This window comes from Haliotis rufescens, unplaced genomic scaffold, assembly GCF_023055435.1.
Source record: "Haliotis rufescens isolate VD_foot unplaced genomic scaffold, xgHalRufe1.0.p SCAF_17, whole genome shotgun sequence".
In the NCBI taxonomy this organism is placed as follows: Eukaryota; Metazoa; Mollusca; class Gastropoda; order Lepetellida; family Haliotidae; genus Haliotis; species Haliotis rufescens.
The window spans coordinates 29,961,931-29,988,737 of record NW_025963857.1 but is presented as its reverse complement, the minus strand read 5'-3'; the positions used below and the strand labels follow the sequence as shown (position 1 = coordinate 29,988,737).

General features: G+C 41.4%; 2 protein-coding genes across 2 annotated transcripts; both read left to right on the top strand.

Annotated features, from left to right (window-relative positions):
* The first annotated feature begins 2,955 nt into the window (after positions 1-2,955).
* LOC124117215 (rhodopsin, GQ-coupled-like) lies at positions 2,956-10,876 on the top strand. The gene is made up of 2 exons (XM_046478985.2): positions 2,956-3,357; positions 8,686-10,876. Exon 2 carries the CDS (start codon positions 8,715-8,717, stop codon positions 9,858-9,860), a length of 1,146 nt encoding a protein of 381 aa, XP_046334941.2. The 5' UTR covers positions 2,956-3,357; positions 8,686-8,714; the 3' UTR covers positions 9,861-10,876.
* Positions 10,877-20,622: 9,746 nt separating this feature from the next.
* Positions 20,623-23,621, top strand: LOC124117214 (olfactory receptor 52E4-like). Its single transcript, XM_046478984.2, has 2 exons — positions 20,623-20,803; positions 22,152-23,621. The coding sequence occupies exon 2, from the start codon at positions 22,171-22,173 to the stop codon at positions 23,221-23,223; it is 1,053 nt and encodes a 350-aa protein (XP_046334940.1). The 5' UTR covers positions 20,623-20,803; positions 22,152-22,170; the 3' UTR covers positions 23,224-23,621.
* The last annotated feature ends 3,186 nt before the right edge of the window (positions 23,622-26,807 follow it).

The following is a 26,807-nucleotide window of genomic DNA, read 5'->3' as shown; positions in this document are numbered from 1 at the left end:
CTCTTACGGCAAGCATGGGTTGCTGAAGACCTATAAAGAAGACTAAGTGATCATGGATGTTTTAAGGTTTAACAAATAAGGAAGTGCATGGAAAGTATACGCTGGTCTTACGCATGGCTCCTACTATTGCTATTGGATGCGTACCATCTGAACAATACAACATATGTAGCAGATTGAATAGTAACGTGTGGACAATGCATCACCAGTCGTGTAATCTTCAAATGTTCAAATAGCGGTGGAGTAGTATGATGGCTACAGCGTTCGGCGTGTTTTCGATTCCCCACATGGACAATCGCTTTCCGGGTTACCGCACTGGGACTTTGCTGTTTAAAAACAATAAACAATACGGCGTAAAACTATACGCATTTACGGTACAAATATTATCATTGTTTTTAGCCATTGTCCCGTCATACTGAAAGAGCTGGTACGACAATGAATTATTTTGTTTAAATACATCTAAATCTAAAGAAAAATGTAATTGGCCCAACTAAAATGTAATACATGCACGTCGCTAGGTACCCTGGCATGGCATGATCTATGATGTGCTGATGTTGGCCAAAGTAGCATATAACTGGAATTTGTACTCCAAGATGAAATAAAATATAACTGGAATTAATTCAACAGTTATCATCTCCAAAAGTTAACACACAATTTTAATCGGAAAATCTATAACAAATTATCTTCCTTGACATATTAACTCGGCTGCAGCTGGATCCACTCACGAGATAAAAAAGCCACACTTTCATCCTTCTCCTACGTAAAATAGTTCTGAGGATATTCTTCTTCCATCTTGTGAACTCTTTTATATAAATATGTTGTATGTATTCTATACGTCACGTAATCGAATGTAAACATGGACCGTTGGTCTACATTTACCAAAATAAACAGTATAAGTATAAAAAACCTGACTAAACATGGAATTACAATATTTTTAAACAAAAATGCTATCTTTCCAATTGTTGGTTCTTATTCCTGGATTATTCGTGGACGAGCCAAGCGAGCATAGGCACGTGTATGAGGAACCCGGAATACACAAACACCCCCATATCGAGGTATCATTCTCTAACGCGCACCCAAACAAATCTGTGAAAAATACGTTGACTTAGCTACATTTAACATCAAGATTGTATATATCAAGAAAAGATTCTGTTTGATAATTATTTTCTTGTCGTAAGAAGCGAATCGCGCATGTCCTCAACATCATCATTCAATGTATATTATTATGTATTTAAAACACACTTCCCATGAAACGGACGTAATATATTCAATCTGACGTATTTGAAAAAACCCCATAAGCGCAGTGATTCATCATCGTCAACACCCCCTGAAATGGAAAAAAAGTAAATAATTCAATTAAAATCAAAGAAATCGTTAATCCGGAACAGTTAAACTTGGAAGGATATAGTCCGGATTAACGAGGTGTCGTTGTACCCGGGTTCGTCGGTTTCACATATTTTTTTCTGTGTTCAATCGAATGCCCTGATGTAAATTTAATACTGATCTCGATCACACTCTTCAGTATAGCAGCATGAGATGTTATATTCTCTCTCTATAAGTGTCAGTACTCATTACTCACGAGGTAACATTTATTGTTTGATATTACACCCTTCAGCCCGAGCTAGAATTGTAATGTGTGTTAAGTAGACTGTGTTCAATAGCGAATTATATCTCAAAACAGGTCAGCGTCGAAGACACGGGTTCGATCCCCCACATGGGTACAATGTCTGAAGTCTATTTTTGGTGTCCTCCGCCGTGGTATTTTGCTTAAAGCGGCGTAGAACCATACTCACTCAATCGAAATATTTCAAACATTCTCTACAGGTATTACTCTCTGGAAGACCAGGCATGTTTCTATGGAACATTGATGAGACAACGGGATATTCTGTAGAAAGGTTAATCCCCCCCCGCCCCTCACCCACCCACCAAAAAGGCTCTTTGAAACAATTTGGATGACGTCACAGATGTATAATCGCTTGTCAGAATTGCAAACGCAATTTTATACTATACATATTTCTTTTTAGAATGTTTTTTATTACATGTATTATAGAAAATCAATCTATTGAATATAAAATTTAATTCGAATGAAATAAAAGGAAACATCTGAATAAGTATTTAAGGAACTCGTTCGAATATGCAGTTCTGTGTGAATATGTTGTGTTTGAAAATGCTGGTTTTGTCCATTTCGAGAAGGAAACAGGTGAAGGGAGACAACCCATTTTAGCCTTGATATCGTGTCGAAGACGGGTGTTAATCCTTGAGAGACAATCATACTTACTTCTCTTACGGAATCTGTTAAATCGTAACTTGTTTGCACGTGTGATAACCTTGGCGCAATTGCTTATTTTTGAGCGTTTCCAAAGACCAATTCTCACAATTATTGTATTTATCTTGTATTAAGCACTGGGGAGGAATATTTTACGAGCGCTTCTTCCGGTATCTTCACACGCTACAACTGAACAATTCGAGGTTTTTTTCATTCATCGTACTAATTTCATATATATATATTCATGATATTATCTTGCATATTATTAAATTATATACAAACTATTATTAAAAGGGATGAGTGTGGTATAGCAATAGTTTCTGCATACATGTATTAGAAGCCACCAATTATTGAAGTTACACTTTTTAACATGTAAGGAATTGGAGCCAATGCTTTAACCACTAAGACACCTAAAAACCATCGCGATTTAAATTTGCGGTGGTCAGAGCGTTGACTCATCACGCCGAAGCCTCGGGTTCGAATCCCCGTGAACAAAGTGTGAACGTCAGTGTACTCTCCCGAAATGTGGCTGTAAAATTTTAAAAGTGAGTGTGTGTGTTTGGGTTCACGCCCTTTGGCAATATTCCAGTTTTGTAGACAATAGGGTCCTACATACATATATATCTGTCTAAACCGGCGTCAACGATCTTGTGCAAGGCTTCCTTTTCACTGAAAGCGGAAATGCATGTGTGAGTGAGTGAGTGAGTGAGTGAGTGAGTGAGGTGAGTGAGGTAACAAAGAATAATAATCATAATCTGGGATCCCAACAATCGATATTCGGATTCAGGCACGAGTAAGGAACGCATCTCTGCAAACGACCCGCCTCCCCATTAGACCTCGATCCCGTGCCCCCAAAAGAAAAAAAGACAAGATGACAGCCAGTGTACACTAATTGAACAAGCAGTGAATATCGAGAGGGTATTGGCTAAAACAAAGGGAGGATGCAAAGGAAGACATTATAGTTGATACCAGGAACTGTGTTATCTAAACTACACATACATCCGTTTACAAAGCCTCATCAGCATGATCCGGTTTTCACGAGGCCGTGCCCCACACAACAGATGTGTCCGTCCCTGCAAACAAGTCGCTACACTGTAAGTATATAAATGTAGTCATATTCTGAGTTTACTTTCACGTTGTTAGAATTCAAGTTATATTTGAACATAAGCAAAATTCTATTGTGCTGGTATTCCTGTTAACTGTAAACCCTCGACCCTGATCTCGTGGGATGAGTATATGATGAGCAGAAGCTTAAACAAAAGCATCACGTTCCTTGTCACATTGGATTATAGTAGCTCCGACAGCATGGCTACATGGAGGGCGGAATTCATATAGGTTGTGTTAACAGCTGACAAATCGAGAATTACGTTGTCAGATTATGCAGTTTATTGCAATAAGGATATAAGGGCTTTTTCGGCCCGTAGGGTTTTCTTAATATACTGATGGAAAGAAATAAGGGAACACTGAAATATATAGGGAAATAAGCTTTACTGTCAGTACATTTGAAATAGTGTGCATACAAATTCAACACGTCAGAATCAAATGTTGAGATGTGTGCATTGTTTCCAATGTGTATTTGGTAGACAAGGCTGGGAGCCCATGATGGCATATCAATTTACTGTCTCTAAAACTAAATGTTCCCTTATTAATTTCCATCAGTATATAAGAAATAACCAAGTTTTAATAAACGTTTTGATATCAGATGTGTTTATAGGAATGAGAATTAGAATAACTAGTCTTTTCAAAACATGCAACACAAAATTATCTATAGGTAAGGCAAAATGTGTCAAAAAGGTTGATCTTAGATTTTCATGTAGACTTTTAAAAATGTTTCAACATGGGCAAGACGTATGTAACGATAGTGTGGTAACATGAAGCAAACAGATCGTCTTGGGTAACCGGCTGGCTCGTACACAGTACTTGCAGTTAGATTTACTCTTGAACCTTAAAAAAGTATTTTCTTTCCTAGTTCTCATTTAAGCTATACTTGTGTTCATCGTGTCAAAAGTCCAGAACGTGAAAGTGTAATAAGGAAAAGCATCTCATTGTCACTGACCTGAACATGTCTGTAACTTCAAAACTGACAATCCAGCGTGTTAAAGCGAGTCCTATATAATCTATGTCCTTGTGTGTCGGTTATTATAGAACGTACAGTCTTTACAACTGAAATTTCAATTTAATATTTATTCAAATATATATTGCATAATGACTTAGAAATGTACATGCAGTATCAATGTATAATATAAATGTGAGTGTTTTTTTGTCTTCTTATTCCCGATTTGGAATTTTTTATATTTCTTGTTTGACGGATTTTGAAAGAAATCCGGGCCAGTAAGTGCAAGATTTGAAAAAAAAGAAATAAAGTTTTTGTTCTGCAACAAGTTATCTGACGTCGTACATGGAATGTTGGGTAAGCTGCCCCGACACATGTTTCTTTGGAAATAATAACCAGAGTAGATCCGGGTTAGAATTGGTCTTTAGGAACCCATGCTTGCAAGAGGCGACTAACGGGATAGGGTGGTCAGGCTAACTTGGTTGATGCATGTCATCGTGTCCCAAGTGTGTGGATAGATGCTCATGATATCAATAACTGGATTGTCTGGTCAACCCGATCCCGTTAGTCGCCTCTTACGACAAGCATAGTCGCCTTTTACGGCAAGCTTGGGTTGCTGGAGATCTATTCTAACCCGGATCTTCGAGGATGTCGAGACCTTTATAAGACTGGTGGCGATACGGTCAAGAACAGTTTCTCACAATTATGTTGCTAGGCGCGAGAACCGAAGTTGGACAAGCTGATTAGGCTGACTTGGCAAATTGCGTACCATCGTACCTAGAATAACATTAATGTTTTTTCAGTCAGTGTTTGTCGTCCTGATCTGTGTTTGTACATTAATGGCGTGGACCGATGCTCACGCTTTCAGTCATTGGTTTGGTCGAGGCTCGAGTACTTACAGATAACCGTTGTATAGCCTAACTATTACTGACTGAGTGTTACACAGCATTCACCTACTCACTGTGCCTCAAATCACCAACGCACGATTTTAGCTAGTGTATAATATTTGTTGGTTTTAACGCCGCACTAAGCAATATTACAACTTAATGACGACATCCTGTAAATAATCGAATATGGACCAGACAAACCAGTGATTGATTCGGGGTATGACGATACACAATCAAACAGGGTCAAAGAGACTGACCAAATCACATGACACGCATAGGTTACAAGAGGCCTGTTATAAGCCCCGCAGGCCGCCGTGATTAAGCTGGAATATTGCTGACTGCGGCTTTAAACAATATTCACTCAATCACTTACCTCATGACTACAATCTGTGAAGATCCGGTCGGGGAATAGGTCTTCAGCAACCCATGCTACAAATGTATGTTTGTTTGCGACTAACGGGATTGGGTGGTCAGACTCGCTGACTTGGTTGGTGCTTGTCATCTGATCCCAATTGCGTAGATCGATGCTCATGATATCAATCACTGGATTGTGTGGTCCATACTCAGGTATTTACCGACCGTCGCCATATTGCTGGAATATTGCTTAGTGCAACAAACAACAAACTAAGAAACAAACAAAATTCAGATTTACAACTACTATCAGGTAGAGAGAGATTGAGAGAGATTATTAATGATTGCGAAACAGAAAGTTTGAATAACTCAGCGCAAGACAAAGTAGAGACAATTTATGGATAACAACTTCTTTATTTACTGTAAAGGCGACGTTTCGGTATAGATCATTATGTCAGTTGTTTGACTGAGTGGTGAGTGAGTTGGGTTTAACGCCGCTTTTAACAGTATTCCAGTTATATAACGGCGTGTCAGCTTAATTCGGGAGGAAAGCCCGAAGTGATGCAGGTCGCAGACGTTTATCACTTCGGTGAAACCCACGAGCACGGGTATGGTGCGGACAAACCTAGAAACATAATCGGGGCGAATCGGGATTCGAACCCACAATCATAGGTTTCTGGCGTGCCCAAGGCGAATCGCGGCGCCTTAGACGACTGGGCCACCCGTGCCCCCAAGCTTTGTTTGAGTGTTGGTTGAAGTCGCAAGGCTTGTTTGACAACGGTGTAGGGATCTATACCGAAACGTCGCCTTTACATTAAATACAGAAGTTGTGATCCATACATCGCCTCTACTTTGTCATCCGTCAACTTCAAAGTAATGCCCATCAAACAATTCTTCCAGGAAGACGTTAAATCCATCATCAAAATATAACATATCATTTCCGGGCAAGTTGAAATGATATCATTTTTTTTATGAAACCACTTGGTGTCAAAATCACTTTCGAATCACAGTCACTGTGACACGAGGGAACACGACTGCCCTTGTCTGCAGGTCACCACGAACAGGACACCCAACTTGTAGAACAGATCAGTATGTGAGGGGTCAGCCACACATTCAGGATTTTTAGTGCCGTCCTAGATAGGACCATTCCCGATTAAAATTTGTCAAAAGTCTCATCTTCTCTGTGATTCGGGAAATTCACAAATTTGTAAAAACATGTATTTAATGACGACAACAATCACATATTGTTCAGGCAGCGTCCCGATTTAGCCGTTTCCAGCCGAATTCGTCCCGATTCTGCCGTTCTTAATCCGAATCTGATCCGATATACAGGCGAGTCTACACATCCTATTTGACTGAGATAAGCTATAATTGGTTGTATGGAAAGAATTAGTCCGAATTGGAACCACAATAGTCTATCCGCACATCGGAAGGATATTTCGTGGATTACTTTCCAATCCGTATCAGAGAAGCTTCCCAAGACCTGTTTACCTGCTTTGCTAAAATTAAAATATCTAATCTATGATACTAATCTTTATAATAAATTGAAGTTTGCATTATCATTGCATCTTTTCTTATCATATAAATTTTAGAGGTAGTCTAATCTAATATCACCATAGTATCACCAGCATACAGGGCCAGTCAGTTTTCAATGTTACCGATATAATGTAATAACTCAATTTACCATATAATGGGTAGGTTCTCGGTAGGATAAAACCAACGGATAGAAATTGTATCCGTTTCGGTCATATACGGATGAAGCTGAAAATATGAAAGGTCAAATACAATTTTTATTCCTAATGCATGATATTTACCATCCAAAACACACTCGCGTGATAACCTCTATTTATTAGCTTCCTGTCCTGATCATGAATTGCTCCAGTTATTATTTCAACGCAGAGGATGCATTTTAAAGAATCATGTAAACAAACATTTACCAAAATAGATTAAATATCCGGATAAAGGATTTTTATCTATTGTCTAAAAGAAGGACCGAATTTGAAATAATGTGATACATCCTGAATAAAATTCAAAATGTTCATTTTGGTGTCACATTGTAAATTGTAATTAAGTAAACAAGACATGTAATATATTCATTCATGCATAGGTTTCTGGCGTGACCAAGGGACGCAACACTGCACAGCGAATTGCGCAGCCTTAGACGACTGGGCCACCAGTGCCTCTTTCAGACATAAAGCTGACATGTCGTGATGTAACTGAAGTACATACCAGTACATCCATATTCTACAGATTATCTAACAACTGAAATATTTATCCACCTCATGAAATCTACTAAGAGAGTTGCTATATATAACATTGGAGGTTTAAATGAACCTTTTGCAATGAGAAATGAGAAAACACTGATTTAGCACAAATGGTCCTATCTGCAGGATAGGGGCGGTCGGGTAGCCTTGTGGTTAAAGCATTGGTATGTCACGTCGAAGACCCGGGTTCGATTCTCGACATGGGTTCAATGTGTGAAGCCCATTTCTGGTTTTTCCCCGCCGTGATATTGCTCTCTGTCTGTCTGCCTGCCTCCCTACCTTCCCGCCTGCCTGCCTCCCTAACCTCCCGCCTGCCTGCCTGTCTGCCTGTCTGTCTGTCTGTCTGTCTCCCTACCTTCCTGCCTGCCTGCCTGCCTGCCTGCCTGCCTGTCTCCCTGCCTTCCCGCCTGCCTGTCTCCCTGCCTACCTTCCCGCCTGCCTGCCTGTCTCCCTGCCTTCCCGCCTGCCTGCCTGCCTGCCTGTCTCCCTGCCTGTCTGCCTGCCTCTCACCTTCCCGCCTGCCTGCCTGCCTGCCTGCCTGCCTGCCTCTCACCTTCCCGCCTGCCTGCCTGCCCGCCCGCCTGCCTGCCCGCCTGCCTGCCTGCCTGCCTGCCTGCCTGTCTGTCTGTCTGTCTGTCTGTCTGTCTGTCTGTCTGCCTGCCTGTCTGTCTGCCTGTCTGCCTGCCTGCCAACCTGCCTGCCTGCCTCCCTACCTTCCCGCCTGCCTGCCTGCCTGTATGTCTGTCTGTCTGTCTGTCTGCCTGTCTTTCTGACTGTTTGTCTGTCTGTCTGTCGGTTTAACTACATTTACTCTTTAATTACAGGTAAACTGTTGAGCATATTTTGAACAGGCATTTCTGGTTTCAGGCAACAGGGGAACCGTGCACAACACCGTAATGCAGACAGGAATTACCTTTGGCAATATGACACCCTCCGAGCTCAATTTATCATCAACGATGTCTTGGATCAACGGGAACACCGACCTCACGATGTCGCCCATGAACACGACACCCTGTACAACTGGAACACCCGAATATATGTTTAAAAAACACGGTGGAGAGATACTATTTCTTTTGTTCATGTTCTTCCTTGCCATATTTGGCAACAGCCTTGTCATATATATCTACCACTTCCGGTGGAGGCGTTCCAACTTCAGCCTGTTCATCGAGGTGCTTGCATGCCTGGATCTCATCAACGCAAGCATCACCATTCCCCTGTTTCTGGTGATCACCTTTGACGAGAGCCGTGACGATTTCCCTCAACTGTGTCAAGGAGCGTCCTTTGTTGCAATTATGACAGCTATGGCATCGGGAATAATTCTTGTTGTCATTGCATTTGATAGAAATCGTAAAATATGCAAACCTTTGAAGAGAGAAATTAGCCTCAGTCTGACTCGCAGATTGTGTCTAATGGCCATTGTCATCGGAATCTTGCTTTCGATCCCCTGCGTCTTTGTGTACGGGAGGAAAGATATACTATTTGAAGTCAACGGGGTGGAGATGAACATCACTCAGTGCTACTTTACTAAAAGCAGTGGTCCCCTATTTTGGTCCTTCATGTCGACCCTTGGCTTGGTGTTCATGGGTGTCATGTCGACATTGGCGATGTTGTATGTGTCGATGTACAGAGCTCTGAGGGTGCATCTAGCTCGACGTGAATCTCTGGGGAGTGCAAGGCGCCCGTCCACCACCAGCTCTAAACCGAGCACCATGAGATCTCAGAAGACGTCAGCGAAAATTTTCTTCGCGGTAACAGTTGCGTTTTTCAGCAGTTACTTCCCTTTCTTCATTGCCGTGACAGTGTTTCTCATTGACAGTAATGGCTATACTTTGTCGCCTGCCATAAAGGCTGTAGCAGATGTTGCAAAGTTATCCCCCCTCATGAGTAATGCGATCAACCCATTCATCTACAGTGTGTCATCTCGTCGTTTCCGGAAGGAGTTGATTGATGTCTTCCGATGCGCGGCCCTGAAGCGGACACCATCACAACGTGAGCGACAGATGGTGCATATAAAGACTCACACATCGTCACTAGCAGACTGAGTGAGTAAGTCGGTATGGATTTATGCCGCTTTTAGCAATATTCCAGCAGTATCACAGCTGCGGACACCAGACTTATGTTCACATATTGTACCGAAATTGGGAATCGAACCCGGGTGTTCGGCGTGACAAACGAATGCTTTAACCACTAGGCTACCCCCACCGCCACCATGCATAAGGTGCTATTGAGACCTCAGCTGGGAGTACTGCCTTCAATAACAACAAGACACGGTGCCATCCAGGCCTCAATTGCAATGTAGTCTGTGTTGTCTGAAGTATGGTTAAACTGTTCATTTAGCTTTCCCCAAGGGTATTCTGGCCTAGAAAGGGTCCGTGGGTAATCCCTTTCGCTCGTCACGCCAAATGCCCGTTTTCGATTCCCCACATCGGTACAATGTGTGAAGCCAATTTCTGATGCATCGCGCCGTGATATTGCAGATATATTGCTAAAGGCGGCGTAAAACTCATCTAGCTCACTCCCTCACTCGACCACCCACTCACTCACCCACTGGAAAAGATTCTCAGTATTCTATACATATCATGGGTTACTAAATGGATCGGGTGGCCAGGCTCGCTGACTTTGTTGATTGTGAAACTTTGTACCTTGACGGCGTGGATCTTTCCTTCTGTTAGGAATAACTTGTTTGACTCGAATATTAACAGATCAACGCTGGAAACGTACGTTACTGTGTGCGACCTCAAATAACCAACCAACCAACCAAACACACAAAACAAAGAAAGCCTATAGAAGTAACAGGTACATGGCCATGTCCTGACATCGGAGAAATGAGTTCATAACACACAGAATGACAGCTATTACACAAATGTCGTGTTATTGTATGTTCCGCATTTGACTGAGAGGTGTACAGAGTCTGTCTTTAAGAAAACATTACTGAAGATATGTGTTGCTTACATATGTATATATCTGTGTGTTTTATGAAGGTCAATATTAGACTGAAGTTTTGTTAATTACAAGCTCTGACATAAAATATTGCCTTTCTAATGGCACTTTTAAATCATAAAGACTTTGTTTCTTATAGACAGGACAGATACCGTGTAAACACTGATCTAAACCTTTAACACCATGGTATTCAGAGATCTTCTGGTGCCGCGGACTGCGAAAAATGGTTGAACATGTGTTTGCCTGGTCTGTTTACAGGCCACTGTCGTACATCTTCCCGGGCCAGTTATCTCCCTTGCCTCGGGAAGATGTGAGTGAGTGGGTTGGGTTTAACGCCGCTTTTAACAGTATTCTAGTTATATCACGGCGTGTCAGCTTAATGTGGGAGGAAAGCCCGAAGTGATGCAGGTCGCAGACGTTTACCACTTTGGAGAAACCCACGAGCACGGGTATGGTGCAGACAAACCTAGAAACATAATCGGGGCGAACCAGGATTCGAACCCACAATCATAGGTTTCTGGTGTATCCAAGGGATGCGATTCTCCTCAAAGAATCGCGGCGCCTTAGACGACTGGGCCGACTAATTTTGATATAGGCGGCGTTTGACCATTCTCACTGACTCATTGTAATGTAATCTACGTATATGTAAGTATCATTCTTCGTTAAGGAGCACCGTCCACATTCTCGATTTCTTAGAAAGTAATGTTTCCTCACCACTTAATGGCGTGGCCTCAACGCCTCCTTGTAGTGACACAGCGGACATGTTGTTAGCAATTACTTCCGAATAGGGCTCGTTTGATAGGCGATGGCCTGCATTTGAAGTACAGCACTGCGTTGTACTCCTGTGAATGCGAGTGAGTGAGTTATGTTTACATGAACAATAAGTCTGTTCCATCGCGGCCGCCAGCTTAAGTGGGAGGAAAGCCAGAAGTGGGACAGGTCTTAGACGTTTACCACTTTAGTGGGACCCCCGAGCAAGGGTATGGTCCTTTCAAACCAAGAAACGGTTAGACAAATTAGAGAGTATTCAATGGTATGCTCAAACTATGCAGATAACTATAACTATTCTAAATGCTTCGATCTTAATCCTACCTAGATCTGAATCCTACGTCCTAAGGATCTAAGTCCTTCTAAACATCTCAGTCTTACCGCTGATGTAAATCATATCATATATCTGAATCCCATGCATCTGCGTTCTACCCAAGATATGAAACCTACCACTGATCTAGGTCCTTCTATGAAGGACAACGGATGTAAATCATATATCTGAATCCCATCATGGATTTGAGTCCTTCCATGGATTTGAGTCCTATCATGGATTTGAGTCCTACCACAGACGTAATGCTATTATGTAATTGAGTCCTACAAAGAATCTAAATACATCCTACCACGGATCTGAATCTAACGATGAGATGAGTCCTACCGCGGATCTAAGTTCAACTGTGCATCTCAGTCCTTTTGCGTATATGTGTCTATCACGGATCTAAGTACTTCTATGATAGATCAGAGTTATTCAAGGGATCTGAATCCTACCCTAGGGCTGAGCCAAACCATTGATCTGACTCAAACCGTGGATTTGAATCCTACCACGGATCTAGGTCCTTCTAGAAAGGACAACGGATGTAAATCATATATCTGAATCCCATCATAGATTTAAATCCCATTATGGATTTGAGTCCTACCACAGATGTAATGCTGTTACGTTATTGAGTCCTACCAAGAATCTAAATACATCCTACCACGGATCTACGCTCTGCCATGGATCTGAGTCCTTCCATAGATTTGAATCCTACCACTGATCTAGGTCCATCTTTAGAGGACAACGGATGTAAATCGTATATCTGAATCCCATCATAGATCTGATTCCAACCATGCATCTGAGACAAACCATCGATCCGACTCCTACCGTGGATTTCAGTCCTACCACAGACGTAATGCTGTTTTTTTTAAATTGAGTCCTACCCAGAATCTAAATACATCCTACGACGGATCTACACCCTACCATGGATCTGAATCCAACCTCAGAGATGAGCCCTACCGCGGATCTAAGTTTAGCTGTGTATCTCAGTCCTTTTGCGTACGTTTTAAGTACTTCTATAATAGATCAGAGTCCTGCCATGGAGCTGAATCCAGTCATGGATCTGAGTCCTCCCCTAGGTGTGAGTCCTACCATGGATCTGAATTCTGCCCTACATCTGAGTCCTACCATGGATCTGAGTCCTTCCCTAGGTCTGAGTCCTACCATGGATCTGAATCCTGCCCCACATCTGAGTCCTACCATGGATCTGAGTCCTTCCCTAGGTCTGAGTCCTACCATGGATCTGAATCCTGCCCCACATCTGAGTCCTACCATGGATCTGAGTCCTTCCCTAGGTCTGAGTCCTACCATGGATCTGAGTCCTTCCCTAGGTCTGAGTCCTACCATTGACCTGAGTCCTACCATGGATCTGAATCCTGCCCTACATCTGAGTCCTACCATGGATCTGAGTCCTTCCCTAGGTCTGAGTCCTACCATTGACCTGAGTCCTACCATGGATCTGAATCCTGCCCTACATCTGAGTCCTACCATGGATCTGAGTCCTTCCCTAGGTCTGAGTCCTACCATGGATCTGAATCCTGCCCTACATCTGAGTCCTACCATGGATCTGAGTCCTTCCCTAGGTCTGAGTCCTACCATGGATCTGAGTCCTTCCCTAGTTCTGAGTCCTACCATAGACCTGAGTCCTACCATGGATCTGAGTCCTACCAAGGATCTAAGTTCTTCAATAGAATTGAGTCCTACCATGAAGTGACAGTCACACAGATGCACACCACGTCAGGCAGATCTGTTACGAGGTGACCGGCAGGGAGAGGAAGGAAGGATAGACGAACCAGAGACGGATGTGGCCATGTTGATACGATGACATGCACCAACCAAATCAGCGAGCCTGACACTCGATCCCGTTAGTCGCCTCTTACCACAAGCAAAATCGCTTCTAAAGACAAGCATGGGTTGCTAAAGACCAATGCTATCCCGGATCGTCACACGTGGTCTAATCAGTGACTTGTTTTGGAACAATGACGGTTGTCTTCTAAATTGTATGATGAGAGATTTAAAAAAGATTAAAAAATGTTCACCAATGTAAACATAATATATCATACATTGTGGAAAGGGAAACCATTTAACAGTTTATTGAGGGAACAAGGTCTTGAAAGAGACCGCGTTGTTTATACTGTCAGACACGCGATTGTGTGACATAAATAAAAATGTTTTAATTGCCCGTGCGTATATTCACCCAGAGTGTTCATATTGGTATAGAAATAAGTTATGTATATGTGGTATACATCGCTTGTGTGTGGTGTACGTCATGTGTATGTGGTAATTTATGTGTGGCTTTCTCAACTTGACATTCTCGAGGAACACGGTGACGTCACTAGTTTACTTAGCGGCGACTTTAATGTAAGAACGGGTTCCGAATGCGATTATACTGAGGATGAATGTATATAGAAAAAAGCTACACACCATTCATTAACCATTGTGCGACGAAACAGATTCTTTTGGGCGCAAAAGGTAAAATAGCGGTGATGAAAATAAGTGATGACACCAGGTGTTCGCAAAATGCGTATGCATGTCCTGCCCTACCAGTAGCACTCAATATACTCATGATACTTGAAAAAGGAAACGCTAGATCCAGGACAATATTATCAACACGTATGATCATGTTCTGTTGTAGGTATGGGCTTCTTAAACTTTGCATGATGAATGAGTGAGTAGGGTTTTACGCCGCTGTTAGCAATATTCCAACAATATCACGGCGGGGAATACCAGAAATTGCCTTCATACATCGAACCCGGGCAATCGACGTGAGGAGCGAACGCTTTAACCACTAGGCCACCCCACCGCCCCTTAAACATTATGAGTGAGTGAGTGAGTGAGTGAGTATTGTTTTACGCCGATTTTAGCAATATTACAGCAATATCACGGCGGGTGACACCAGAAACGGCTTCACACATTGTACCCATGTCTGGAATCGAATTAGACATTATGAACGGTAGCTGTGGATCAGATGCAGGCATTGGTACCATTCATTTTGTTTCTTCAGTTGGTACAAGTGTTATTATTATAATATATATGTTATAATTATACGTTAAAATTACATCAGGAATGTTTTAACACTGTGTCTGGACTTTGACAACATATCTAGGTTACACTCTGATCATTTCCCGTTGTGATCTGACAATAAGGACTATCACGTGCCACGCACCGTGATTCAGACAAGTTCCTGAGGGATATCGACAAACAGGACTATCACGTGTCACGCACCGTGATTCAGACAAGTTCCTGAGGGATATCGACAAAGCAGAGGTTTTCCAAGAAAATATTTACTCTCGCCTGACATTAAGAGAATGTTCAACTTGTTTTGTGATAATGTATTGTCTGAAATAGATGATGGTGTTCTAATTGTTAAAGATGCACTTTGCAGGCAGGAAATCAAATCTTATAACCTCATTTCTACCCATGGTATGATGAGGAGGATGAGGAGTACTTCTTCCTAAGATGTGAGAAAGTTGGTTGGTTGGTTGGTTGTTTTACGCCGCACTCAGCAATATTCCAGCTATATGATGGCGAGAAAGACAGACAGTTGAAGTGTTACAGATGGCAGAATGACCACACATTAATACAACTGCCAGAAATAAATACAGTATTACTATGCGGCCTAAGAAAGAACTAAATTAAAGCTAACTTAGAAAGTAATCCAAATAATCCAAACGGTTTGTGAGATCTGGCCCGATATTACTGTGGCAGGTTGGTATGAACATTTTGGAGATGTATTTCAAGATCCACGAAGTAAACATGTTGCTCTTGAGAATGATGGTCAGATTGTGGATGGCATATCAAACCATTATATACTTCACTCTCCTATTACAAGAGATGAGATATCAAATGTGGATATGCGGATTTAGTGCCGGACCTGTTCACATCTTTGCGGAGTTCTTTAAAAATGTACATGCCAATTTAGTTGCTTATATTACAATGTGTCCGTGACGCAATTCGCTGAGCAGAGAGAAACATATTATTGTGGGTTCGAATCCCCATTCGCCCAAGTTTCTCTACTTGTCGGCACCATACCCGTGCTTGTGGGTTTCATCAAAGTGAGTGAGTGAGTTGGGTTTAACGCCGCTTTTAACAGTATTCTAGTTATATCACGGCGTGTCAGCTTAATGTGGGAGGAAAGCCCGAAGTGATGCAGGTCGCAGACGTTTACCACTTCGGTGAAACCCACGAGCACGGGTATGGTGCTGACAAACCTAGAAACATAATCGGGACGAACCAGGATTCGAACCCACAATCATAGGTTTCGGGCGTACATAAGGGATGCAACTCTGCACAGCGAATCGCGGCGCCTTAGACGACTGGGCCACCCGTACCCCTTCATCAAAGTGGTAAACGGGTAAGACCTGCATCACTTCGGGGATTCCTACTACATTTAGCTGACACGCCGTGATATTAAGGAATACTGTTATACGCGGGGTTAAGTAAATTCACTCACTCACTATTTTGAGTTTAATAGGTCCTATTTGCCTTAACCATGGTGCAGTGGTTGGCTTGTACCGATACACAAAAGGGTATAGAACTATACAGTGTTTTCATTCTGCAATCCATTTTACAACGCTATCCAAAGGGTGAGGAAAACTTATGCAAGTTTTAGAGACTCGTTTTACGGCAGGGGTGTGTATTACTCCCTAAATTATTCTCTATTCTCATCAGTGAATTGGCGTGAGGGATTGAAGCCTGTTGGTTACCAGGAATACAACTTCAGCCTGAACATGTACAGTTATTTCTTATTCTGTTTGTAGATGAGTATTATTCATGTGCCAGTTAGTTATAGTTTCAAGGACGATGAATATGAAAATCGACCTGTGATGGTATACAGTTAGAAAGTGTTTTTCTCTAATATAAGCATTTAGGTGTTAAGTTTTAAATACGGTGAGGTGAAATTGGGTTTAACGTCGCGTGCAAGATTATTGCACTTATATAGCGACGTGCATGCACATGTGTGTGTGTGTGTGGCTGCTTGTACTAGACCGGACTGATGCCGATTTATAGTGCTAGCCCACTGAGATACCATGCCGCAGTTTAACATGAATACCCCACTCAGACACAGTATACTGACTCCGAGCCGACCAGTCCTTGTTTTAGCCCCTTAATGCCGAGCGCAAGACAGGGTAACAACAAGTACCATCTTTTAACGTCTTTTGGTATGACGCGGCCGGGGATCGAACCCCGGACCTTCCGCTCTCCGGGCGGACGCTCTACCACTAGACCACGGAGGCGGTCTCTTTGTAGTAAATATTTAGGTGGTATATGTATGCATTCTAATGAAGTTCTTTTCGGTTCAATGAATTCTTTCACTTAACGGGGGTGGTCTGGTAGCCTAGTGGTTAAAGCGTTCGCTCGTCACGTAACCCGGGTTCGATTCCCGACATGGGTATAATGTGTGAAGCCCATTTCTGGTGTTCCCCGTCGTGATATTGCTGAAATATTGCTAAAAGCGGCGTAAACCCTTACTCACTTACAATAAACGTGCGCATTTTTCAGCCTGTAAACGATTCTTAGGAGTTAAGTTTCCGTAGCATTTAACATTGTAAAGTCGAATGTTGAAGATCCCCGATGTACATAAATACTTTTAAACGGGTCATAAAATATAAGTATGTAAAAAATTGTAATAACATGTTTTTGATGTATGGTGTAAATGGTTAAAGAAACTGGACATCCAAAGGTAAACATTTTATCAGTGTATGGATTTGGATTTGTATGGCAAGAACGGTTGGTGATAAGGTATGTGTATCAACATTGTAAACAATTTATCAATATGGACGAGGCCATGCTAAATTTCAATGTATATCGCATGAACCCAGGATAGAGATCGGCAGATATATTGGGCATAACAGGAATGATAGACTGTATGTTATGTAAGAAAGCATAGTTATGTGAAAGATTAAAAAATCAGATCTCCGACTCCGATACCCTTCAAGATTACAGTCTACGGCCTGTCATCGGGCAGAGCTCACTCCTAACGGGCGTTGGACGTGACGTATGTTAGTGATGAAGTAAATACCTTTCCTGTTTACATGGTAAGTGTGGGGCTTGTTCATTTCCCTGTACTGTGTCCTTTCAGTCAAAGATTTGACAACATTCTCGAGAAACATGTTTGTTTACAATGGTCAGTTTAACGTTCTCCTTGATACACATTTTGTCAAGAAATATTGGCGAAAGTTAAATATATATTTCTGTAACAGACCCCACGTGTGGATTCGGGTTTAGAATAGATCTCCTCTAGTTTGTGTAAGTCGTAAGAAGCGACTTGATGGTAATAGTCACCAGGCTAGGTGATTAAAATCAGATCTAACTGCTTGATTCCGCTGCACCAAAGATGTGAGGACATTCCGTTACAGGTCACGTCAGAAAGACCATTCGCGAATTTTGGCCGACCAATGAAATGACTGGAAGTCGATATTAGACAATCAGAAAGCAATTTTCTCGAGCTTTACGGCACTAGTTTGAAAATGGCGACCTCCATTCCTGACCAGTCTTTGAAAAATATTTTGACTAAATATCTCGATTCAAAATTTGAAATCTTAAGAAGTTAATATTTTGGAATCCCTTATGGGATAACCAAGATTGTATGGCAGTATTTCCCACGGGCTATGGAAATATAATGCTTGTGCGCCAGTGAACAACCAGTTCAAATGGATGGTAGGTTGGGGGGGGGGGGGGGGGGGGGGGGGGGGGGGGGGGTGTTGGGGGATGTTGTGATGAAAATTAGATGAATGGATCAGAATCAATCGTACAGCACGTGACTCTCGTTCGAAATGTCCAGTGCTAACATTTTCGAGCTTAATTGATTTAAAAACACATTTGAATTTTCACTTTCGCGATCTCATGAGCAGCACTCTGATTTGGAGTATGAAAAGTCGTTCTAACGTGACCTGTAATGGGATGTGCTCAGACCGTTGTGAAGCGGCAGCGAGCAATAAGATTGTTTTTTAATTAGATTGCCGTGCCATCGTACCTCGACAGCGTGGGTCGTTGCTCATCATTTCGATCAATGGTTTGTCAATGTTTATTTATGTCATATAGAAAATTCATGAGACGTAAAACCCATTATATATTGCACGTGATATGCAATCACCAGACAATCAAATGATCGATATTATGATGAACGATTCATGAAGTCAGAGTAAGATGAAATGCAATCAACAAAGTCAGCAAATTAACGCTAAGTGTAAGTTCAAACGTACAATATATGTAGAGTTATGGCCCAATGTTATCCATGGTATATTATATGCACTACTTTCTGTTGAATTGCCTCAATAAATACAGAAAATAGAACGAAGGAAAAGCAAGACACAATAATTGTAACTTTCTTGATGATTGTGTCTGGGGTATTAAACATAACATTGTGCATATAATGTCACTGCTAATACCCAGGATGCTCAAAAGGTTGTTTGAAATAAAAAAGGTTGTTAAAACCTATCTTTAGTGACGTGGACAATATCGAAAAATCAATATTCTGTTTTCAAATCAGAACAACTAAAAGTAATCTGCTCTCGTTCATTTTCAGCTTGCCAATTGACCGCCTGTTTTAGAAATTAGATTGTATACTTCCGGAAGGGGAGGTAACTAATGGGCTTCCACTCTTCACCATGTGTTACCGCTCAAGGTTGAAGTATTGTTCATAGCGGTAACTTGGGATTGTAAAACATAGCTTGATCTGATGTATTGCAAAACCGAATTTCAATATGTTATACAGCTGATCCATATTTAACTTACTACCCTGTGATATGCACTGTTTCCTGAACATGTTTAAATTCTAAACATGTTTCGAGTATTAGGATAATACACAATGATATACACTTTGTCGTAAACATTTTTAGATATGGGAATGTTGTGTTTAGATGGTGTGATACAATAGCTCATTTCATGTGTTTAGACCCTCAACGTGTTGACACGACGAAATGTGTAGGATTGAAATATATTCCTGAACATGTTTTGTTTTTGTTTACATTCTAAACGCAACATTTTTAGTGACGCATATGATCGTTTAATATGCTGTATTCATGCAAGTAACATTTGTTGATACATGTTTAAATTGTATTCCGTAAAGGATTTAAAGATGTCGCTAAACGTGTTTTGTTTTTGTTTACATTCTAAACGCGGTCCACATAGCAATTTTTTAAATTTGCTGTATACAAGTAACATCTTTTGAACATGTTTAATTCTGAACATGTTTAGATTATAAGGATGTTTGTTGTGTTAGATGGTGTTTAGGCTGCGATACGATAGCTCATTTCATGTGTTTAAACCCTCAACGTGTTGACACAACGAAATATCTATTCCATGTAGAATTGAAATATATTCCTTAACATGTTTGTTTTTGTTTACATTCTAAACGCGGTCCGCACAGCGATGTTTTAATTAGCTATATAAAGTAACATCTTTTGAATACATGTTTAATTCTGAATATTTTTAGATTATAGGGATGTTGTATTTAGATGGTGTTTAGGTTGTGATGCGATAGGTCATTTCATGTGTTTTCATGTTTTTTGTGTGTGTATAGACAGAATGACGGGATTATTGTGTATTCCGTTTAGGATTTTAACACAATCCCAAACAAGTTTTGTATGTGTTTACATTCTAACACATATCACGTAATGTTTTGAACCCAAATATTACTTGCATTCACTTTACCACTCATACGTTAGCTTGTGATCACAAAACGCACCCTCCGTTTCCAAGCATTTGTTTATCTTGGTGTGTAGTACATCTACAATGTATATGATAACATTACCAACATAAAGTGAATCTTCTCTAGTTGGTACGTACATATGCACAAGAGAGATCAAGAGGAAACATCCCCCCATCTGCTACCGAAATCCGGTCCAACGTCCATCCACGTTATAGTTGCTTGACATAAACACCCAAAGACGTCAGACGCTGTTGGGGACTATATACTGCGACACCAACTGCGACATATCTGCAGCGTCTCTCACCACTGTTCAGGTAGGGTATAGCTATTGTTATTGTGTCAGCGCTTTGGATCTGTTATCATGTTTGTGAACGTAAATGATTTTTTGTAATGTTTTTTTTTTTAAGGCATTGCTAAAACATTCCAGTTATATGACAATAATTGAATTTGGACCAGGCAATCCAGTGATTGATATTAAGAAGTCATCTGGCTTGACCACTCGATCCCTTCAGCCGCCTCACATGATCACAAACACTCATATTGACCCTTTTTACCCCGGAATCCACACAGCGATTTATTATATGCTGTATTCAAGTACATCTTATGAATACATATTTTTTTATGACGAAGTTTAATGTAATATGGTACATACATGTACACGGGTTACATATGTATTTCATCATCAAAGAATTAATAACATTTTTTCGGGTAAACAGAATGACACCTCAGTTGGTCTTCCCTTTCAAAGTGTTGTATAATTCTAAAATTGGGTGAGTGAAATGGCTACAACGGCGAAATAAGCATTAATATGCATGTCACTATAATCGGTTAAAAGTACATACACAAAATTGGTTGCAAAATTGGACGTTTTTAAAAGAAGTTATTCCAAATTTAAAGATTGTTTGAAAGCATATAAGGTAACATTTAAATGTAAAAAGAAAAAGGTTTAAGTTACCCTTCTAAAATACTACGATATGATAAAAAGGAAAATTAGCATACCTGCTTCAGCTTTTAGGTATGAGTGATTGCCAGCGTGTTATACACATCCATGTTATGAATCATGTTTAAGGGATTGAGATCACGTCACCTCCGGATGACCATCTGTAGTAATGATGAAGTTATTGCTTGAAAATTGATTAAAGCGGCTTATAGAATAACTCACTAACCCCAGCATATTGGTATACATTAAAATGGTACATATTCCAGCATCCTGTATTTAGAACATATAATATACATCTAATAAGTATACAAATCACTAGTATTCGACCATGTAGACCCGTATGGATCCCATATAAGATTATAGGTCCACAGCAACCTCGCAAGAGGCGACTTTTTTACAATATCAGGCTCGAGGACCTGGTTGATTTTGTCATCATGTCTAAATTGCGTAGGTGCCAGTGGATTGTCTGGTCAAGTCTCGGTTACCTAATGCGTGCCATCATACCCAACGGTGTGGATTTAAGCTCATAAACTCAATCACTGGATTGTATGGTACAGACGCGATTATTTACAGGCCGCGTCAAATCGCTGGGATATTGCTGAATGCAAACAAGTCCATATAATACTTACTGAGACAGCAAAAGGATAAAACAATATTGATTTCTTAAACGAGAAATAATGACACAATAAAACATTCTCAACATGTGTCTCCATTTATTACAGGGCAGTGCAAGCGGAAAAAATGATACCAAACTCAACCACCGACTACACTGATGTATCAAGAAACACCGCTTCTTATCTATGGAAATGGCACGGAGCAGAGGTCATCTTTCTCTGTCTCATGTTGGTCTTAGCAATCCTCGGCAACATTCTGGTCATCTACATTTACCACTTCCGTTGGCGCCGCTCCAACTTCAGTCTGTTCATTGAGGTCCTAGCCGCCCTTGACCTTACCAACGCCAGCATCACCATCCCGCTATTCCTGGTCATCACTCTGAACGACCAGAATCAAAGGTTCACTGTCTTGTGCCAAACAAGTTCATTTGTAGCCATGACTACAGTGATGGCTTCAGCCGTTGTGCTGGTCGTTATTGCTTTTGACCGCAACAGGAACATATGTAACCCATTGAAAAAGAAGATCAGCGTGGATTCAGCTCGGAAGTTTTGCCTTCTGGGTTTAACTGTTGGGATTGCTGTTGCAATTCCCAGCATATTTGTGAACGGCAGGAGAGAGCTCATGTTTGAAGACAACGGAGTGCGAGTGAACATTACACAATGTTATTTCAGAGAGGAAATGGACTGGACGGCATTGTTTTGGTTATTCATGACGATCCTGAGTGCAGTGTTTATTGCTGTAATGATCACCTTAGCTTTCCTGTACATATCCATATATCGTGCCTTAAAGATACACACAGCCAGGAGACCTTCAACGACAATATGCGAGAAAAAGAATAAAATGTTTCGGTCTCACAAGACATCAGCAAAAATCTTTTTTGCTGTAACGGTTGCGTTTTTCTGTAGCTACTTTCCTTACTTCATCGCTGTCATAGTGTTTTTGTTTGACGGACAATTGAACGTGTTGTCTCCAGGCGTAAAAGCTGTGGCTGACATTGCCAAGTTGTCTCCCTTGATGAGTAACGCCGTGAACCCTCTCATCTACAGTGTGTCATCCAAGCGCTTTCGGAAGGAAGTGTTTGACGTCTTCCGGTGTGCGGGTTTCAAACAGACACCTTCGGAACGCGGTCGAACGGTGGTACAGGGCACAGCCTCGTCCACTGCTGACGCTGACCCATAGACTTGTTTCTGAACCACGTCCACAATGAGTATTGTACATGTACGTCCGTGACACTATATATATTTACGAAACATTGTTTTCCTTTTATAGCACTTCTTGTACATTTAAACCCATTGTCTTTAGTTATGTCGCGTAAAAGGAATGTCCCTGCCAATGCTATCCTTTCGGCCACATGTCTATACAGTAAAGCAAAGTTGACTCAGTGTCCCCGGGACTATATACAAATAGGTCGAGTTATCCGTTGTTCGGGTCAGGCGGAGTGCCGATATTATAATAACATCTATTGGCCATAGTGCCGATAAAGTTTCTGTCCACATACAGCGACTTAATGAATTCGAGTTTGTTCAATTTGTTACAGAACGACTATTTAAAGATAAATAAATAATATAATTCTTTAACTTTCCTATTTACGTTTTATTTGTAAATGATGAGAAACTTATGACATATATGAGATACTTATGTTTGTTCCTGTTCATTTCTTTTTATGCATTTGACCTTTTCTGGGATTCCGGCTTCAAATGGGTGCTCTGTACTACATGCTACCTAAGAGCCGGACCCGCGGGACCAGGTTAGAAAACTCGCCCGCACCATATTGCTTGTCGTAAAAGGCAACTTGATTGCAGCGGCTGGTCAGGTTCGGTGACTTGGCTGACTGCGTACAGGTGTATCCCTATGGCGTTGGGCGTTGCTCACAATGTCAACCACTGTTTCAGCCTGGATTATTTACAGGTCGCTGTTTGCATAAATGGCAGAAATATATATGTTCAATCACTTCAAAACAATATCCGAGACGATCTATTCTTGCCATCCAGGTACTTCACACGATGATGTATGGATTTATTACAAGTGGGTGAGTTGGGTTTAACTACACTTTGAAAATTATTTGAGTTATTTGACGGCGTGACAGCTTGAGCTATGAAGAAATCAAAAGTGTAAGTGGAGAATGGGTGCGAGGAGACGAATCGTCAAAGACGCCACAATTCGGTTTGCAGATTTGCGTGCCTGGAGTCTGTGATCGGGCGATCAGAGATTCGGTCTGAAGATGATTTTGGTCAGCACCTTGCGATTAACCAAGGGCTCAACGTCTAAGACCTGCATCACTACCGGCATCAAGCTGACATGCTTGATGTGACTGAGCGACTGTACAAAGCGGAGTTAAACTACAACTCCAGGAGCACAGTTAGTGTGCTGACAAACCATAAGGTTCATAATAAAGGCGAGTCTTGGATTCAAACCCGGATCACCGGAACCTGGCACTACTAAGGGGACACAACTCTGTACAACAAAATTAGGTGTCTTTGATTTTTTGCAAAGTTGGCTACTTTAATTTGAGTGAGTGAGTGAGTGAGTATGGTTTTACGCCGCTTTTAGCAATATTCTAGCAATATCACGGCGGGGGACACCAGAAATGCGCTTCACACATTGTACGTATGTCGGGAATTGAACCCGGGTCTTCGGCGTGACGAGTGAACGCTTTAACCACAAGGCTACCCGACTGCCCCTACTTTAATTTCAATGGAGAGACTATGTGATCTAATGCTTGAACCTTACGTCACCCATGCGCCAGGAGGATGAGACCCTAGGTGACGCATGTCACAGACGTTCTTAACATTAAGGCGTGAGTGAGGCATTTAGTATTGTTTTAGGTCGTTAATTCTTGGGATTTCACGAACGAGGTACCAATAAAGAGCTTCACACATTGTACCAACGATAGGAATAAGAGCCAGGTCAATCCAGCGCCTTTAAGAAAGCCGTGAGCTGGACACAGTGCCAACAGACCAGTGATCTTAATCAAAGTGAATTCGAACCCGCCAGCAGAAGATCCTGACAGAGCTTGGATGATGCTGGATAAATATAACCTTTTCTCGGGTCTGACCAAAAAAATAACAACTGGTGTGTTGTGTAAAACTAAGTTTGTTTGGCTCCGCTTGTTTTGAGAGCACGGCGTAATTTATGTCCAATTTCAATAACTGAACATTTCGATTACAATTCCCTCAAGTAATTCATAGATTTTATCGATTTTTTTCGCAAAAACTGGAAGCGCCTCAAAAATCTCTAACAGGTTGGCTTGTTGCTTCTAACTTATTTGCATTGGTTGATTGATTGTTTGATATTAAACGCCGCACTCAGCTATTCCAGCTATATGACGGCGGTCTGTAAATATTCGAGCACGGACCAGACAATCCAGTGATTGACATCATAAGCATCGATCCACGCAACTGGGATGCGATGACATGCATAAACCAAGTCAGCGAGTCCCACCACCCGATCCCGTTAGTCGCCTCTTACGACAAGCATAGTCGCCTTTTACGACATGCATTGGTAGCTATCTTCAAACCTGGACTATAGCTTAAAAGGGTACTGTAGGAAATGCTAGATAAATGCTTTTCCTGGCTTCATTTAATAAATTCGAATCCTATGGGTAGGAAAACAGCATATATCAAAATAACGCAAATCTACCTAACCTGGCCTATCCTAACTGGCACTGTGATATGCCTTGAAAGGTACATTTTCAGGTGAAATGATAATAAACTTATAAAAAATGTTCGTGTGTGTATAATGTATGTATGAAACGACCTTTTGCCTGAGGCAATTACCTGACACCTGTCCCGAGGTGATGACCTCACAACGGCCGTGCATTTTCACAGGTGCACGTGTCACCTTAGTTGGGGAACTTTCAATTCAGATTGTCTGAAGTTGACATTGCAAGATATTAATGCATGGTCGTATTTAGACTACTCATGGTTGGCGCGACAGTATCTGGTTCCCGGGCGTTATGATAACTGGCGTGCTTCATGACAAAGCAACTAACGTTGTTTTGATTGACCAGTTGCGATGTTCCAACCAGTCTATGAACACATCACCATTCAGTTCCTTATGATAATTCGCCTCGAAAACTAGCTCACATTCATCACTAAGCCCCAGATCACGGGTTCCGACGTGCAACACAATGGCACGATAACCTTTACCTGATGGAACCACGGGTGCTTTTGGTCCATCTGACGGTATCCACATGTAGTCAGTGGGATTATTATTCTTTATCAAGGTAAATGATCTGGAAGCCCTGACTGCGATTGTCATGATAATGTGACCTCACAGAGAGGGTGGAATATTTACCCCTGAAAACTGCTCGGTCATCGCCACGCGCACTGTATCTACATCAAATCTCATGGAGAGCAATACTTAATATAGTCCAGGAAACATTAATTATGTCTGTAATTTCTTGTCGAATTCTACTACAAAATGGGTGTACCTTCTGCTCATAAAGCGTGTACACTGTACGCCTAATCACCCCTGTATCAAAGCTGTCTAATGTCCGTTTACGTCCCGGTTTTGTTTTTGACACCACCCCTACCTTCTTTGTTTTACTTATCCTGGCGAAGACCTGTTGGTATGAAAGCCCCAGAGCTTGGACAGTTCGGAAATACGCCCTATCTAAACTAATAAATGATTTCCCTTTATCTATCTGAAGTGTAAAAACTATACATGTCCAACTGCAGACTCCATGTCGTGTGCCATGGCTTTGCACGTGTAATGCATCATGCATTATGTGAACGTCAATTGCACCGTCAAGTTGTTATTTT